The sequence below is a fragment of the Ixodes scapularis genome, unplaced genomic scaffold (genome assembly GCF_016920785.2).
Source record: "Ixodes scapularis isolate PalLabHiFi unplaced genomic scaffold, ASM1692078v2 PGA_scaffold0__279_contigs__length_252992795, whole genome shotgun sequence".
NCBI lineage: Eukaryota > Metazoa > Arthropoda > Arachnida > Ixodida > Ixodidae > Ixodes > Ixodes scapularis.
In genome coordinates, this window is record NW_024609835.1 from 41,457,120 (window position 1) to 41,473,603 (window position 16,484).

Here is a 16,484-nt window from a genome sequence, read left to right on the forward strand (position 1 = left end):
ACTGATGCTGCCGCCATCTATGTTGTAGAAAAGGTACCGACTTCAAACCGAAACTAGCGCCTTTCTGATCGGAGCGATGCGTGGGAATGCGAGAATGCAGTCGCTACCAACGTTTATCTACAAACGTTGGTCACTGCAACCTGTAGTTTATAGTTGCGATGACTTCAAGCAGCTCGGCTGCCGTAGAGATAGTTACAGACGGCGTAAATTTCCGCAACCAGCTGTCTACAAAGCAGCTGGTTTCGATCTTTCAATTCTTATAACCGTTTACACTGAAGAAAACTGATGATGCTGTCCGAGTACAAGCATGATCCGTTTGAGCATGGTATTATGCGTGAACCACTGAAAGGGTGCGGCTTAAAACTAGCCTGTTGGAATATCCAGCAAAACTGGGACTTTCGATTTGGATCGTCATTATAGGTGGATCAGATGATCCACCTATAATGCCTCGGTGAGGGCGTCGAGAACGAGAGCATTCTCGAACAAAATACGACGGGGCAAGTTAGCTGACGTAGGTAAATGTTAAACATGATGATGTTGCCCAATCCTCGGGTAAAGTTACCATCTTTAGCTTTCTCTGATGCTTATACACCAACTCATGTTTACAAACAAACCGGAGCGCCCGGAGCGCCCCTAGCGGACGCCACCGGCGCCGCGCATGCGCGATGGGGGTGTGGGCAAGAAGCTCGCCGTCGCCTATAAACAAACCATTGAAATGCGGTGTTGTCGGCGTCGGTGTGAGTCCCCGCGCTCTTTTTCGCGTTCGAATTGTTGATTCTACGTCCTCCTAACGATGTCTGACTACTTAAGCGGCGTCAGTGAAATTAGCGAGGCTCGTTGCACCGCAAAACTTCGCGTGAATAATCTGACATGCGGCGATTCATTCTGCGTGGACGCCGCAGAATGTACGCTAAAGCCTGATTCACATGATGAGATTTCGCTCGCAATTTTCAGTAGCAACGTCGCTCGGACTGCAAAAGAGTGAACCGTAGCTAAGATGGTCGACGTCGATACTGAAAATCGCAAGCAGAATCTAACCAAATGAATCGGGCATAACAAGTCGGTCATGGCCACTGGTAACAATGATCAACATCTCCTTGTATCTACTGTTTACGTCGAGCCTGCTTACCAACCTTCAAACTCAAGTACTTTGAGGCCTGCACTTACTTCTTATCGCAAGTACCGGGCCCACGTTTGGTCTACGAGTCGGTGTCCTATAAAAGAGCAGACGACAAGCAGAAACGTTTGAAAGAGCAGACGGCAGTTCGAACGATCAGGCGATCGTTTGAACTTGAAGACGCACTGAACTAGTCCGCAGGTGATCCGTACAACTTGACGGTTTTCCGGCGTTCATTTTGGAACAAAACAAATAAATCTGATGGCCAGAAGTATCCGTGAATTCAACCCAAAATGCTTCCCGCCCAAGCGATTGTGGTCCGACGGCGTCGGGTTTTCCCTTTTCACGGCACATATCCACGTTCTCGGACGAACCGAGTGCATGAAAACTGACCTTCAAACCTTTCTCGACCCTTTTCGTACAGCCCCAGTCGCAGCATTTTGACATGAAGGCAAGTTTTTGTCTGGTTCCTTTCAAAACAACGCAAAAATGCACGTCTCAGATGGGCACTTCCGCCCACGGCCCCGGACCGGAAGTGCGTCCGACGCGCCACCACCGCGCCGTGACGTAACAGAGATGAGTTTGTGTATTGGGCAGTCAGAGGTTTCTGCTGAGAGAGTTTTGTCGACAAATGTTAAATTTTTCACCCGCACACGGATGGTGATAGATATCTCGAGGGCCGCTTTTACGTTTGTTCTGAGCATTCCTTTACACATTGGTATATTTCAGCGTCTGTGCGGCAACAGAGCGATTTAAAACCTGCAAATAAATCACGGGTTGTCAATTGCTTCCTTCGGGAAATAGCAGACGCTCACAATTCAAGCTCGCGTTTGATTTCGTGGCCCGTGGGACGCGATTTCTATCAGAAAATCTACTTTTTTTCCGTTCGGTTTCGCGACACATCGTAGCAGACGAACCCTCGTCGTCTGCTCCCGCTCCTCGCCGGCCCCGCCGGAGCGAGGCATGACGGGATTGCATTTTGGCGCACTCCCGATTTTCTCGGTGCAGCGAGTGCATGCACGCGTGGGGTGTCAGCGCTGAAACGAACTCGGAGAGTGCAACCACTCGTGGAGTGCCGGCCGAAACGAACCCGTTCCACGCTGCGAGTGGGCACGCGTGGGCACGAGTGCCGTGAAACGAACTCGCTATAAGTAGAGGCGGCGATTGTAACGCCTTGTTTTGAGGCGGCGGAAACAAGAACCCTCGTCGTGACGTAACCCACTTTTCTCTCTTTTTTTTTTTTTTTTTTCTGTGGCACGTAAAGTTTACGCGGTAAGTTTACGCGGTACGCTTTTGAGATAGACGGCTGCCAAAGACGTAGTCGGATACCCGCTAAGTTCTACCAAACTTTGCACAACATACGACGAACATGCTGGCCGCGTGAGGCCGAATGGACTCTTGCCGCGCTGCAGCAGCTGCGGCTCCAACCGCAGTGTGGAAGCAAATCGACTGCAAAATGTGGAATTTGGACACCCGACCACGCCTAATCAAACCATTCCACAGCCCGCTGCGCGAACACCAGCAGAAGTGGCAGCCGTGCCACCGGCCCAACGGCGTGGCTCGTCCGGAGAGATTACGGTATGCGGCCTTGGACTCAGCCGACTCAGCCACTCAGCCAACTCAGCGCCAGCTAATCTGACTGTGGTAGGACCAGTCTGCGATCCCTCCGGCAATGCTGGCGATAAGTCGGGAGAAAGTGCGTCTGGCGGCGGCGCATCCTCTCCATGGCCCTGTCGCTCCCTCTCGCACTTGCTGCCTGGCTTGTTCCGCTGTCTCTGCTCGTTTACGCTGCTCTCCGGTCGCCGCCGACGCAAGTGTTCCTGGAGACGACAAGTTGTGCTGCTGCCATGTCTTTTGTACCAGTCACCGAGGGCTCGGACTTCACGTACGAGAATCTGCCGTACGGCGTTTTTTCCACGCCAACCAATGTAAGTGTTTATTCCGTGTTCTGCGTCAATTGTGGCGGACACCGGAGAACTTGTTTGTGGGTCTCGGCGTCCCCAAGCCGGTCGTGTTCACAGCATCCCCCCCCCCCCCCCCCCCCTTTTTCCTCCTTTTTTTTTTTCTTTCTTCCTTTTTATTTTGTTTTGTCGGTTTAGTTGCTAACTGTCTGATGCTTCGAATCTGAAAACGTCTTCAAGTGCAGCCGGCCGCCGCAACTTGATTTGAGGGTTGACGCCGAACCACCGGTTTTCTGCAGAAGAAACCTCGTCCTGGCGTGGCCATAGGAGACTACATCCTCGATTTGAGTGTCGTCAAGCATTTCTTCACCGGACCACATCTCAAGAATTCTCAACATGTCTTTGACGAGGTATGGTTGCTAACATGAATACTACGGGATAACCGGTCGAATTATATTTTTAATCATTTGGACATTACCCTTTCACTTTCCTTTAAAAAGACACGGGAATTATATAAAGCATAAAATATATGAAGGCCTCAGTGAAAAACGTAATTACTACATGTCTCACTGATATGCATCACAGAACTGAGAGCCAACCTGAAAGTGTCAGCGGTGTAAGCTCTAGCAAGTTCAAACTCGTGGAATGTTGTGACCTCACCCTTTATCGTCATCTCTTTCACAACTCCAAGGGAGGCAAAAGTGACAGTGTCACTCTTGCCTTCTCTGAAGACAAAAGTGAGAAGTGACATTGTCGCCTCGCTCGCAACACCTCCCAATCGGGGATATGGGATGAAGAAAATTGGGGAGATTACAAGTATTCAAATGTGCAATGGAGACTGGTGTGGTCATTGAAGTGAAACAGTGAAATGGGGATTAAATGACCAGGATTGGAGTTGCAAATGTGGGTGTTCTTTAGAGGAGTTTCAGCTTTCTGTGTTGCACTTTATACGAAGAATGTGGGTGTCAATTTTCCTCAGTACGTCTGAACTACCTGGTGGATGCACGAGGAGAAGAAAATATATATGTCACTGCCATCTTGAATTTTCGCCACTTCCAGTGTGGGCGAAAACATTGTTTTGCCGTCGTCACGCCAACAGAAGACATTTAGGATATAAGCGTAACCGTCACACATTCTTGTTTGGGCACCCCTCTATTTTTTACTTATTATAGGTTGAAACGTTTTATTATTTTTTCGTCGCCCATACCGGATATGCCTATTTGGTGGCTGGAGACGAGAGTACACGAAAAAGGTCTATTTTTTTATCTGTCAAAATATAAGAAGCATAAATTGAACTGATTGCTCGTATTTGCCTAGCTAGCACGTATAAAGGGCAATTCAATTGCATTTGCCCAAATGCAACCACTGATCACCTTACTGCCAACAGACTGGAGTCTTGGGATGTCAGTAGTATGGCCAGGAGATGCAGTATTTTTGTGAAAACCAACAGATTGTACCTCCTTTACTATCCAGTCCAGCCTCAACAGCTTCATGGGTCTGGGAAGGCCCGCATGGCTTGAAGCTCGACAGGTCATCCAAAAGCTGCTCTCGAAGAATGAACCCGTCTTGAAGGATGACATTGCTCTCAAAGCAAAGTGAGTGATTGCTTCTTATTTGCCCTTCTTGTGACAGCTCAGTTGCTTGCACCCTTTTTAGGAGTTTGCTGCTGCCAGCAATTTCTAATTGCCTGATGAAGTACTTTAATGCTAGTATTTGATGCTGGTATCTTACATTTATAAACCATCTAAAGCGTTTTACATATGTGCATTAATAAGAGTTTTAAAATAATATTCTGGGCAAAGAGAGCGTATTATGTGTCCTTTCTGGCAAATTTTCTCTCGTACGCCGCCTTCACTTTGACACCATGCACATAATGTCCCATGTCCTAATTTCTCACGTTCCACCAAACCTCGCAATTCTATTCCACTGCAAATTAACTAAAAACTATATTGCAAATTAGTTGATTGCTTGCAACTTCCTTCTCTAGAGCGCTGGTTCCAATGTCCCAGGCTACAATGCATTTACCAGCACAAATCGGTGAGTGTGTTCTGCAGGAAGGTGAAAAGCATTATTAAGTAACTCGAATTCACAAAATAGCATAGCACACAGTCAGAGTGCCTTGGAGGACTCCCACAGTCCTTTGAAAACCTTGTCAATAAATAATTAGCCTGATCCTGGAGGTTGTTAAATTTCAATATATCATGACATTATTAGTTAAATATCACATTTTGACCTCAAGAACTTTGACTACAGCATTAAAGCTGTGTTTTAACTTTTTGTCAGTGATGGACCATGCAAATTATAAAGTACTCTGTTAATTCCAAAATGATCAAACTTAATTTAATATGGTGTCTTTGTCACTGCTCCTAAGCACAGCATGTTGCTCTTAAAGTGACAAAGTTCACGATTTATACACTCTTGAGAAAGCCTCGGAAAGTCATTGAAGTCCCTTAAAACCCTCACACCATTTTTCTCCAAATTATTCTGGAACTGTTTTCTTGCTTGAAATGCTTTATGTTGTTGAAACCCTAATTTTTCAGGCGATTATACCGATTTCTATTCTTCACTGGAGCATGCCACTAACGTTGGCATCATGTTCAGAGGAAAAGACAATGCCCTCATGCCGAACTGGTAAGTCTATGAGTCATTTTGCAGTCTGCAAGATATCGCAAAAATAGCTACCAGTGTCTACATAATGCAGGGTGTCGGTGACCACTCCAGTTCAGCATATTTTTCTTGCCCAACAGGAAACATCTTCCAGTAGGCTACCATGGACGGGCTTCATCAATTGTGGTGTCTGGCACACCAATTCGCCGTCCCAATGGTCAGACCAGACCTGATGACTGTAAGTGGCTTTACATACAAAAAACATATACAAAACAATATTAATTTTCTGTCTGCAACAGTAGTGAACTATTTAGGTTCAATTCACATATTGAGAGATAATTTTGTGTTCAATGTTGCCCTCCTCAACAATTGAGCTCAGAAATGTTTTCTTCAAATCATGTACATGTCACAAGTTTGCAAGAGCCGTGACAAGTATTTCAGCGATCTGTCAATTCTGATACTGTATATAGTAGAAAAGCTTGAATTTTCAGACATGCGCTGTACTAGAGTTTCATGCTGTGCAATTCATTTATCATTGTTTTCCTTGATTATGATATACTGCAAATTACTTAATTTTCGAGAGGACCTCATTTTCGCAAATTTTGCGACCAGGAACATATTGAGAAAAATGTATCGCGCGAATATATCACCCTGTCGTAACGAATACAAAGCCTCTCGCTTCATATCAAAAAATTTTTTATTTGAAACATTCACAAAAATAAAGACTTTGCAACATTTGCAAAATATTGAGCCCACAAAAATAAAGTTGTTTACAGTATTAGATGTGAGTTGAACACAGTTGTTGACCATATTAGATAAGTAGATTTGGGACTTAAATTTCCCAGAAATCTCACCTTTAATAATGATGGATTCAACCAAAGCTTAGGGGCGGTGACAAAAATTGGGCTGGAGTTACATTAACAGTGCTTGGTCTGAAATGTTTATTAACTACTTTACATTCAAAAATTAAAAAAAAAAAAAAAAGATTTGAGCTGCAGTACACTAGAAAAGTAAATTTTAGTTTGTGAAATGCTTTTGTCTTCCTGAATTATTGAGCTGGTGTTACGGGCAGATTGTGACACTATCTGTCGGCAAACTGTGTCACCAATTGACATATACATGAAGTAATGTATGGGCCCCAACCATTCTCAGACATGCACCCGCTACAAGCAGCACGGGCCTCTCAGTGATTTGAAATATTCGCCCGAATAAGCAAACAAACTAGTGGAAGGCAGGTATCACGATTGGCACATTTATCCCAATACTGACGGAGATCAGCAAATTTATATACACAATCAAATTACCATGTTTCATTATTTTGTACACCACAACAACTTTGTTTTGAAATTCTGGTCGCAGACATATGTATATTTTGCACTGGGAGCTTTTAAAAGCACTCTGTGGGGTTCTTTTTCTGAGAGGCCTTTTTGACTTTCAGCCAAGCCTCCAGTGTTTGGGCCCTGCAGGCTGATGGACTTTGAATTGGAAATGGCTTTCTTTGTGGGCCCTGCATCTTCTCTGGGAGACCCCATACCTGTGCAGACGGCCGAGGACCACATCTTTGGGATGGTGCTCATGAATGACTGGAGCGGTGAGGAGAGGGGTCGTTTATTTTCTATGATTGGTGATTGAAGTTGTTTTTAAAAAGAGGGTGATGGGTGTCATCATAGGAGATCTGTTAGAAAGATGTGTTGTGTTGTTTATTGCTCCTACTTTGTTTTCAAATAGTTTTTCATCATAGGAAATGTCATTCATGGATGTCCCAGTGGTGAAAAACTTTTAGAACTTCTAAATTTTTTTATATTCAGGTATGCATTATATTGTCACGCTTGAATATTAGCGGAGGGAGGTATAAAAAGGAAGAGGCTAGTGGAAATTATCTTAAGGTGATCTCCATGCTGAGAAATGTCTCTTTTTTTTTCTTTTTTTTTTTGGTGGACATAAAAAATTGTTTTTTATTAATTTAGTTAGCATATTTACTCTTAAATATGTAAACCACTTTACGACAACAATCCTGCTCGCTTACTTTTCACGTGCTTTGTAGAGAGTCAATTGTTCCCATTAAAGGGGGGGTGCAACAATCTTAAGATTAAAGGAATTAGCATCTCGTCATTTCTATGTCGTTTATTGTGTCCCGGAGGATAGAGAAAACATCTCCTTCATTAAAAGATGCCGCGATTTCTCTGCATAATCGCAAAGCAAAACTAGGGCTTTTTCCCCCACCTGCAGCTGCCAGTGGCAGCCGAGGGAACTGCGGCAAAAAGACTACGTGACCTCGTTCGGCTCTAAGCTGCTGCATAACGCCTGCTAATGTCAGCAGAGAGAGGGAGGGGAAGTGCCCTCCGAGGGAGCACTCGGGAAGCTACACGGCACCCCGAGTTACGTCATTGGGAGGGGGACCAGGTGTGACCCAGAAGGCTGGGAGTGAGTTGAGGGGTGCCATAAATGCCAATCTTTATCTTTTTTTTTACAACAACTAGGACACGCAGGCGAAATCGGTTTTCTGTCCTTTACTTTAGAAGTGTCGGAGGGTAACTTTCACAAATTTTTGACCGAAGTCCGGAAATCATTGCACACCTCCTTTAAGGAATTGGGTGTCTAAACTAGAACCTACGATAGGATTTCGAACTCTTAAATGTATCACTCACTCAAGCCCATCCAGTGAAAGTCGCTCTTTTGGGTAGTGTTATTCCTACTCCGAGATTTGCTGAGGGATCCTTTTGCAAATCACAGTGATTGGCCTCCCTTGCTCTGCATGAAACTAGATACACAGGCTCTTTTCATTACAAGGTCAATGAAGTTTCAAGTAAATGTGCTAGTCGTGCACATTAAATTAAGAAACAAAACAAAACGAGTGCGACGCCTTCTCAAAGAGCAGCATTTATAGACACTTTGATGATTGTTACGCTCTCATAATCACCTTTCTTAAGCTCGGTTCCCAAAGTTCCTCAACTGTCCCTACTCCAGAGTAAAATGTTTTCCCAGTGTAAGCACCAGCCACCCATTGATACGAGTGCTGAGGCCTGGAGGGGTTCCTTAGCTGCCATTCAAGATAGACAGACTTTCCTCAAGAAAAAAAGAAATGTTCGAAAACCCCTGTGCTAAAAAGCAATATAGGTTCGCAGGTAAAGAGTGACCCTGGTTGGAATCGCGATCCGGTCAGCCTAATTTTGAGCCAAAATCGTTTCAGCAGTCATAACTGAAGCCCGTCGGATGTTGACGACCTGACCTTTGAAACAGACCATCTGTTTCCTTGTCCCCTTTGCCGGCGGTCCTTGACCTTAAAATGCACCTGACACGCTTCTTGTTGCAGCCAGGGACGTCCAGAAGTGGGAGTATGTCCCACTGGGGCCCTTCACCGCCAAGAACCTTGGCACCAGCATCAGCCCCTGGGTGGTGACTCTGGAGGCCCTGGAGGCCTTCCGCTGCCCCAACACACCGCAGGACCCGGCCCCCATGCCCTACCTCCTTCACAAGGACAACTTCAACTTCGACATCAACCTCGAGGTGGCCATCAAGCGTATGTGAACTGTTGCGTCCCTCTTCACCTTGCAGTCTGTGCTGTATTCTTCCCGACATTTAACCATGTAAACACATCAAGGGGAGTAGAATGGAAAAATGTGCCAGTTGCTACATTGCAAGAGTAGTAAAAGTGCCAGGGAAAAGGACAAGAAAGTGCACTGCTTGTCTTGTTTCTTGTCCTGTTACCTGGCGTGTTTACCCGTCTTCATATGTCAACTCAAGAATGTTTGTCATGAAAACATGCTTGCACTGTAGGGGCATGTGCAACATGCTCAAATTGGCTTCCTTGGTGTGCATTTAAATTTGCTACTAAAACTTTCAGAATTAAAAGAAAAAAAAATATTGATGGATTTTATAAACAATTAGTGGATCACCAGAAAGAATTTAGCTCAATGCAAAAGTCCCTGTATGTGTTGTCAACCATAGAAAGGATTTGCCTGGTAGTAGTTGTCATATCCTATTGCCTGCCCTAGTATTTGGGTCTCGGGGTTGTCATTATTTTAATCGCCTTCAATTATTTAGATTTTACAAAACAAATGGGAGTAGTAGCATTGATGGGACGAGATGAAGGAAATTGAAAGGGACATATATAACCAAAATTGTCTGATTTCTTGGACTGTCAGAAAAGCTCAGGCCAGATGCAAAACAATAGTCTAAAGTTTAATTTTTAAATGCCAGCCAGTCAGGCATGGAGTTAAATCAGCCAAGATCACACAAGGTGCAGGATTTGTCAGGTTGTTCTGTTTCTGTTCTGTTTTGTTTAATTTATATATTAATGACATTGTCAATGTAAATAAAAATTACAAAATTTGTGATATACGCTGACGATACAACTCTATTATTTTTTAAAGGAGACTGCTGTCTTGAACTAGCAAATAGGGCTAATCAAACTCTCCATGAGCTGGGTAGCTGGAGTCACTCTAACGTGCTAAAAATGAACGTGAACAAAACCAAGGCTGTTATCGCATGTGCACTATTGCCATCTTGTCTGGGAAAATACTACCAATGCAAATTTAAACAAGATACTTGTGCTCCAGAAAAAAATAGTATGAATTATAAGTAATGTTCCATATGATCACCCTAGCAGATATCTTTCCGAAAGTTTGAATGTATTGCATGTGAATAGTTTATATAAATACCGTTTATGCCTAAGTTACAAGTCAGAAGTCGTGAACAATATATGTCATCTTGTCAAGCTAGCGTCTCTGATGGGGAGATTGCCAATATATTCAACTCGCAACATAGAAAACTGGAAAGTGCCAAATTGCAGAACACCGAAAGAAGTCCAACCCTTTTTTAAGCGTGTAATTTGATGACTTTGATCGACCAATGTTCTAGTGCAGTGGTCGGCAACCTTTTGGCGAAGCGGGCCGAGTCGCCGCGATGCCTAGGCGGAACGGGCCGGACGGCAAGCAGCGGGGGGGGGGGGGGGGGGGGGAGTTAAAATTTAAAAAAAAGCACTTGCACGAACTTACATTGACGTACATAAATCAAAAATGAACAGTTTCTTTATTTCACGACAAACAACATGAGATACAACATTTCCACGAAAACCTAGAAACTCCTCTCTGTGAGACTTTTGGTGTTGAACTGCGCTCGCGAAACTACGAACATCCACATTCAAGCTGCTAACTGCGAGCGCTGCGAGTCGCAAAACATTGTGGAGGTTCTCGTCAGTCATTCTTAAGCGCGGAAGTTGGATTTTATGCACTTCATTTGTGGAAAAGTCTGCTCGCAGACGGGCAGCGAATTAGTCAACTTTATTTTTATTTTTTTCTTTAGCTGACTGCGTAGGGGGGAGGGGGGGTTACCGGGAGGCTGAGGGCCGTATGATACTACCTCGCGGGCCGGATCCGGCCCGCGGGCCGCTGGTTGCCGACCACTGTTCTAGTGTCCTGACGTATCTATAGTTATTATGTCTGTTTGCCATAACCTTATAAGTTATAATTTATATAACAGTGCTTAATCATGCTCTCTATATCTCTGAATATGTGTGCTTTTGTTGTGATAATCATAACTTTTTATTGAATTGTTAGAGTTGAATTTGCTCCATTCTGCAATGTCATATTTTGAATTGTATCTCCGATACATTTCGCTATTTTGGTTAACTAAACTCGTATTTTTTTTAAATTTCTTTTTACTTTTTTTTTTTTTTTTTTTGTGAGCTGCCACTGCTGCTGATTGCAGGGAGAGGGCCGAGGACTCGTCAAGCTGCATTTATGCAGCTTTTTTTCTCGGTCTCCTTCCATCATAAATGTGAAGAAATAAAATTTATTTATTTATTTATATTTATTTGTTGTTTGTTTCTGTAGCTTCCATGTCATGGTAGAAATCCCAATCATGATGGCAAATGTTTTTATTTTAATTACAGCCAAGGATTCCAACGACTCGACGGTAGTGTCAAAGTCAAACTTCAAGGTCAGTAGTCTAGGAATTGTTCAGTCATATCCAAGATTTGTAATTTTCTATATTTAAGAGCTTCCAGATTTTTTAACAAAATATTAGATCCATTAGAAGTGCAACTGTGAGGTACAAATGGAACTTTTTATTTTTCTACCTAGTTCATTATTTACAATTCCAACAAATTCATTTTTTTCTTCTTCTTCTTCAAAAAAGAAAATCTAGTCATGTGTTTGTCAGATTTAACCGAAACAACTAGTGAGTTGAAGATAAGATTGTGTTCTCAACAAATTAAGCTTAAGAATGAACTGAACAAGCATTTACCGTAGTGAAAAAAAATTAATATGCGACGTGAACTACCAATTAAGAGGTCGCTACAAATATCACTTTTACCTCTCTATGCATACTGACTAAATTTTCAGATAGCGAGACAATTCAGAGAATAAATTAATTTGATAGAGTAGGTAGTATTATAGATGTGAAACAGTAAATGTCTGCTGTTCACAATATAATATGCACGGCACTTGTGAAAGTTGACAGTAAAACCCTGCAGACAAATTACTGGCACCACACTTTTGTCCACCTGGCATCAGAGAAAGAGCTGCAAAAGAAATAAATGCTACAGGGTTCTTTGTTCACCTTCACAGCACATGTACTGGACCATGAAGCAGCAGTTAGCGCACCACAGCGTGACCGGGTGCAACATGCAGCCAGGAGACCTGCTCGGCTCCGGAACCATCAGTGGACCGGTACGCTAGTTCGATCCGCGGCAAGCGAGTGTCCGTCGTAACTAAGCCAGAGCGCTTCTCCGCAGACGGAGGATTCCTACGGATCGATGCTCGAGCTCTGCTGGAAAGGAACCAAGCAGGTGCCGCTGAAGAATGGAGAGACCAGAACCTTCTTGAAGGACGGGGACGAGGTCGTCATCAAAGGTGATTCGTTAATATTGTGCACGATAAGCACCGTCACTCCTGGAAAGAGCTAGATGAGCCACTAAATAGTCTACGCTTCCAAATAACGACGCCTTGGTCAGCTCTGTGCTTGAAACGGGGGTTGCCAGTTATCTGAAATTGCAGGAAATGGTTTTCAGTCTTCCAGAAGCCTGCGGCAAAGCAGTACAGGTGACTTCCGTTAATCCGACCTTGACGGGACATGTGAAATTGAATTGAATTATCGGAAAGCCGAATTGAAAGATGCATGGGAGATTCTGAATATGCAAACAGCGGCCGTGTATGTCCTTCGGATGTTCGGTGCAGCAATGGTAGCACTGCCGCCGTGGAGCAATGGTTGCTTTGAGTTGAGAGCTGGCCGTGTCCCGCGTCTCAACATGTTCTCTTTTCTTCTCTCTTCGCAATTTGGTGCGCGCGACGGGCACGGCCGATTGCGCTCGTAACTTGCCCACCGCCTACTCTATCTGTGTCAAATTTACCAATATTTTATATTTCTATAGAAATGTATGGGCTTTTGCCGGGACCTTTGAACAGGGTCGAAATTAACAATAAATTGAATTAACCGAGGTCGAATTAACGCAAGTCGACTTTACGATACTGCCCGAGGTTTCTGGCAAGGCGCCTGAAGCTCAGTAAGTCGCATTTTCGAATTGTATTGATAGCCAAGAGCACCCACTCTGCACCGAGCATCAACATGGCAGCATTCTCAAGTAAATCGGGGAATGAAGTATTAATACTCGGTTGGGCGATCTCAAACTTGTAGATCTCGAGGGACACCTATTTGGCTCGACTGAAAGCTAGGGAACCCCTGGCAGTCTCGGCATTGATGTAGTAAAACAATATAGTAGTACAGAAGCCCACGGACCTTGTAAACAGTGAGGCACATACTAGGAAATGTTTGGTTCATAGTTCTGTGTCAAGGGATAGCTCAGATCTGCTAAAATAGAGCTTCAGCTGTAAATAGGTATATACACTGCCTGAGAGCGGTTGAAGAAATTCGGAAGTTAGGGCAACACCTGGGCTTTTGGGGGAGTCCAGTTTGAGCACTCGTGCTCTAAGCATAGGTTGTTTAGTGGCACTAGAAAGAGTCGTAGGAGGCTCGTTTCTGAAGCCAGACGCAAGAATGTGCCAGAAGCTCCGCCTCCAGTGCAAGCTTTCTTTCTCCTGAGCATATCCATTCAGGGCACGATGGAAGGCATTCTTGACTTTTATCTGACTATATGGTTTGACGCAATTCATGGGCGCACATATCAGAGGGGCTTGATGAGCGTGGCATGCTTTGAGGCAGTGTGATCATTTTGCTAGTATGACAAGATTTGGATGTTTGGGCTCATGCAGGATACTGCCAAGGAAACGGAAAACGTGTCGGCTTTGGAGAGTGCAAGGGAGTCGTCCTGCCTGCCCACCCACTGTGAAAAAAAAGGCTACGGCACTTGCAGGTTTTGGGCATTTACTCAGCGTATACATTTGTATTTTGAAGCATTTGAAATAAAATACGGTAAACAGGAAACCTGCCCATTTACTGAAGAGGCAATTGGCATGTCAAAGCTCTCCAGACTTGTTTATGGCTAAGACAGAGAGCAAATCTGCCATACACAACTTATATTATAATGAACGACATTGCATCGATTGTTGTATGCTGAATTCCTCCCAAATATTGTGAATGCATTTTTAAATTGCAAACAGGTTAGACTGGTGAGAAAACCTGCCTGCAACAAGTGCATGTTTTTGATGGGGTGTCATGTGGTTGTCTCAAGGTGGCGATATTAAAGCATATTGTGTTGCAGTGCTGCCTTTTCTCGTTTGCTCTGGAGTGCATTTCTTGGCTTGAAAGTTAGGCTTTGACTTGTGCTGTGGAAGCATTTTAGTTTCCCAATATTTTTCTGCAATCGTGTGTTGCTGCTATTGGGTAAAGTGGCACCACCCTAAGAATATTGAAGCACTAGTTTTCACGAACCTGTTACAAATGTTGGTTCCTCAAAAGTCTCACGAGCTGCAAATTAAATGGCAGGTGTGCCAAGGGTCCTGAAATCCATTTTGACATTGTTATCTGTTGTCATATGCTGACTGCACACTGCTCAAGAACCAGGGTGCAAGCTTCAAAAATAGCACAACACTACAGTAAGATAACGAGCATGCACCAATGTTACAAAAAGCACTCGTGCTCATCTTTCAGCGTTCCTGCCAAGCAACCGTGCTCGTGCAGTGAAAGGTGCTCGAGCTTGTAGCTTGTTTGCACATGAGAAAAACAAACCATAGCTATCCAAGATGTTCCCCATGTCGGCGGCAGCGAGAGCGCATCTGCTGGAGCAAGACGGTGAAGTCCACCCCCTCCTGTGACCTTTCCACATTTTTTAATGTGAAGCATTCTTTGGAATGGTGTTCGGCATTAGGCTCGACACTGATTGGTTTTAAGTTGGGGGGGGGGCGGGGGGGAGCGCACCATTGCAGTAAAAAAGCGTTTGTGCCAGGAGGGAATCAAACCAAAACCATTTAGATTGTTAAGCGAGTCTTTGCAGCATGCAACCCGGGATTTTGGACTTCAATGAAATGTACCTTGAAAAAAGGCGGCAGTATCTGAGTCTAGTTTATGCCTACAAGGTGTTATCAGAACCCAGCCATCCAACTCACAGTAGTATTCGAGAGTCAAAGTTTTGTTCTATATTAACCATAAACCAACTGTTATTCAACCCTTGAGTCTTCGTTTTGAGAACCTCCGCCACTCCCTTAACCTACCACGTGAGGATGTTCATTTTCTAGAAAGTGCATGTCATACCGCCCCATGGGATATTAAACCTATAGCTTGTGATTGGTATTTTACAAAATTTAATAAACATAACATCTCTCCACTTATTCTACAACAGGAATTCCTAGCTCTGCAAGAAAAGTACAAACAATACTGCCAGTTTTACACTGATGGTGCCAAGTCCTCAATGTATGTCGGCTCTGCTGTTTATTCAAATTCGTTTACCCATGTTACTCGACTCGACAATGTCGCCAGCATCTTTACTGCGGAACTATATGGTGTTCTAACAGCCCTTGACTATATAATCGGGAGCAAAGTGATGATAGCCATTCTTTTTGTAGACTCTCAAATTGCTCTTAGCGCAGTATGTCCTGTTACATCAACTATGAATAAGTTGACTCAACTCGTACGGGCCAAAGTTCAACAGGGACTCGCTGGTGGGAATGACATCATGTTTTGCTGGATCTCGAGCCATGTGGGCATTGCAGGCAACGAGGCAGCAGATAGACTAGCCGCCTCTTCACAAAACCTTTTACCATCGAATATCCGCATACCTTACCAAGACCTTTAAATGTCTGTGGGATTTTCACTTTCACGGTTATGGCAATCTGAATGGAAGTTAGCCGATAATAATAAGCTTCATGCCATCAAACCAGAACTTGGCACATGGGAAACCTCCTATAATAAAAATTGTTTCCACGAAGTTCTCCTGTGCCGCTTGAGAATTGGCCACTCGTTCATTACTCATCAATACTTGCTTATAGGGGAGGAACCGCCATTATGCAAGTACTGTGGAGAGACTTTGTCTGTTCTACATGTTCTCTTTCTTCGCCGTGGCCTTCTACAACAATACATGACCTTTTTCCCCGAGTTTTTTAAATACAGCATCCCGTTTCACCCTGTCTTGGTTCTAGGGGAACAGCCTCTCATATCACTTGAACGTCTTTTAGCTTTTCTCAAAACTACCAATATTTTACACAAACTATAGTCAACTTCTAGTCTAGTCTTAGCGTACTTTTAACAATGTATTTTTAGCTTACCTAGTTTGGCGCAGTATGGCCGTCGGAGCTCTTGCGCCATAAAACCCGCAAACAACAACAACCCGGGATCTTGGGTTCAATCCTCACCCCTGCCCATTTCGATCTGGACAAGCATTGTAACGGCCTGCCGTCGTGTATCACTACTGCGTGGTGCATGCTAAAAGACTCTAGGCTAGCGGTTGTACTGCACTCCCTAAATTT

At 44.1% G+C, this 16,484-nt stretch overlaps 1 protein-coding gene across 1 annotated transcript; it reads left to right on the forward strand.

The window, feature by feature from the left end:
* Positions 1 to 2,096: 2,096 nt before the first annotated feature.
* LOC8034033 (fumarylacetoacetase) lies at positions 2,097 to 14,007 on the forward strand. Its single transcript, XM_029969603.3, has 12 exons — positions 2,097 to 3,045; positions 3,318 to 3,428; positions 4,492 to 4,613; positions 5,006 to 5,055; positions 5,559 to 5,649; positions 5,766 to 5,863; positions 7,064 to 7,216; positions 8,939 to 9,145; positions 11,519 to 11,565; positions 12,195 to 12,296; positions 12,362 to 12,479; positions 13,836 to 14,007. Exons 1-12 carry the CDS (start codon positions 2,842 to 2,844, stop codon positions 13,910 to 13,912), a joined length of 1,380 nt encoding a protein of 459 aa, XP_029825463.2. The 5' UTR covers positions 2,097 to 2,841; the 3' UTR covers positions 13,913 to 14,007.
* Positions 14,008 to 16,484: the final 2,477 nt, after the last annotated feature.

Bases quoted from the DNA above. Each gene is read 5' to 3' on its own strand.
- LOC8034033 (XM_029969603.3), top strand. From the start codon at position 2,842: ATGGCCCTGTCGCTCCCTCTCGCACTTGCTGCCTGGCTTGTTCCGCTG. The intron at 3,046-3,317 runs GTAAGTGTTTAT...GGTTTTCTGCAG, and splicing joins TTTTTTCCACGCCAACCAAT to AAGAAACCTCGTCCTGGCGT. The intron at 5,056-5,558 runs GTGAGTGTGTTC...CTAATTTTTCAG, and splicing joins GCATTTACCAGCACAAATCG to GCGATTATACCGATTTCTAT.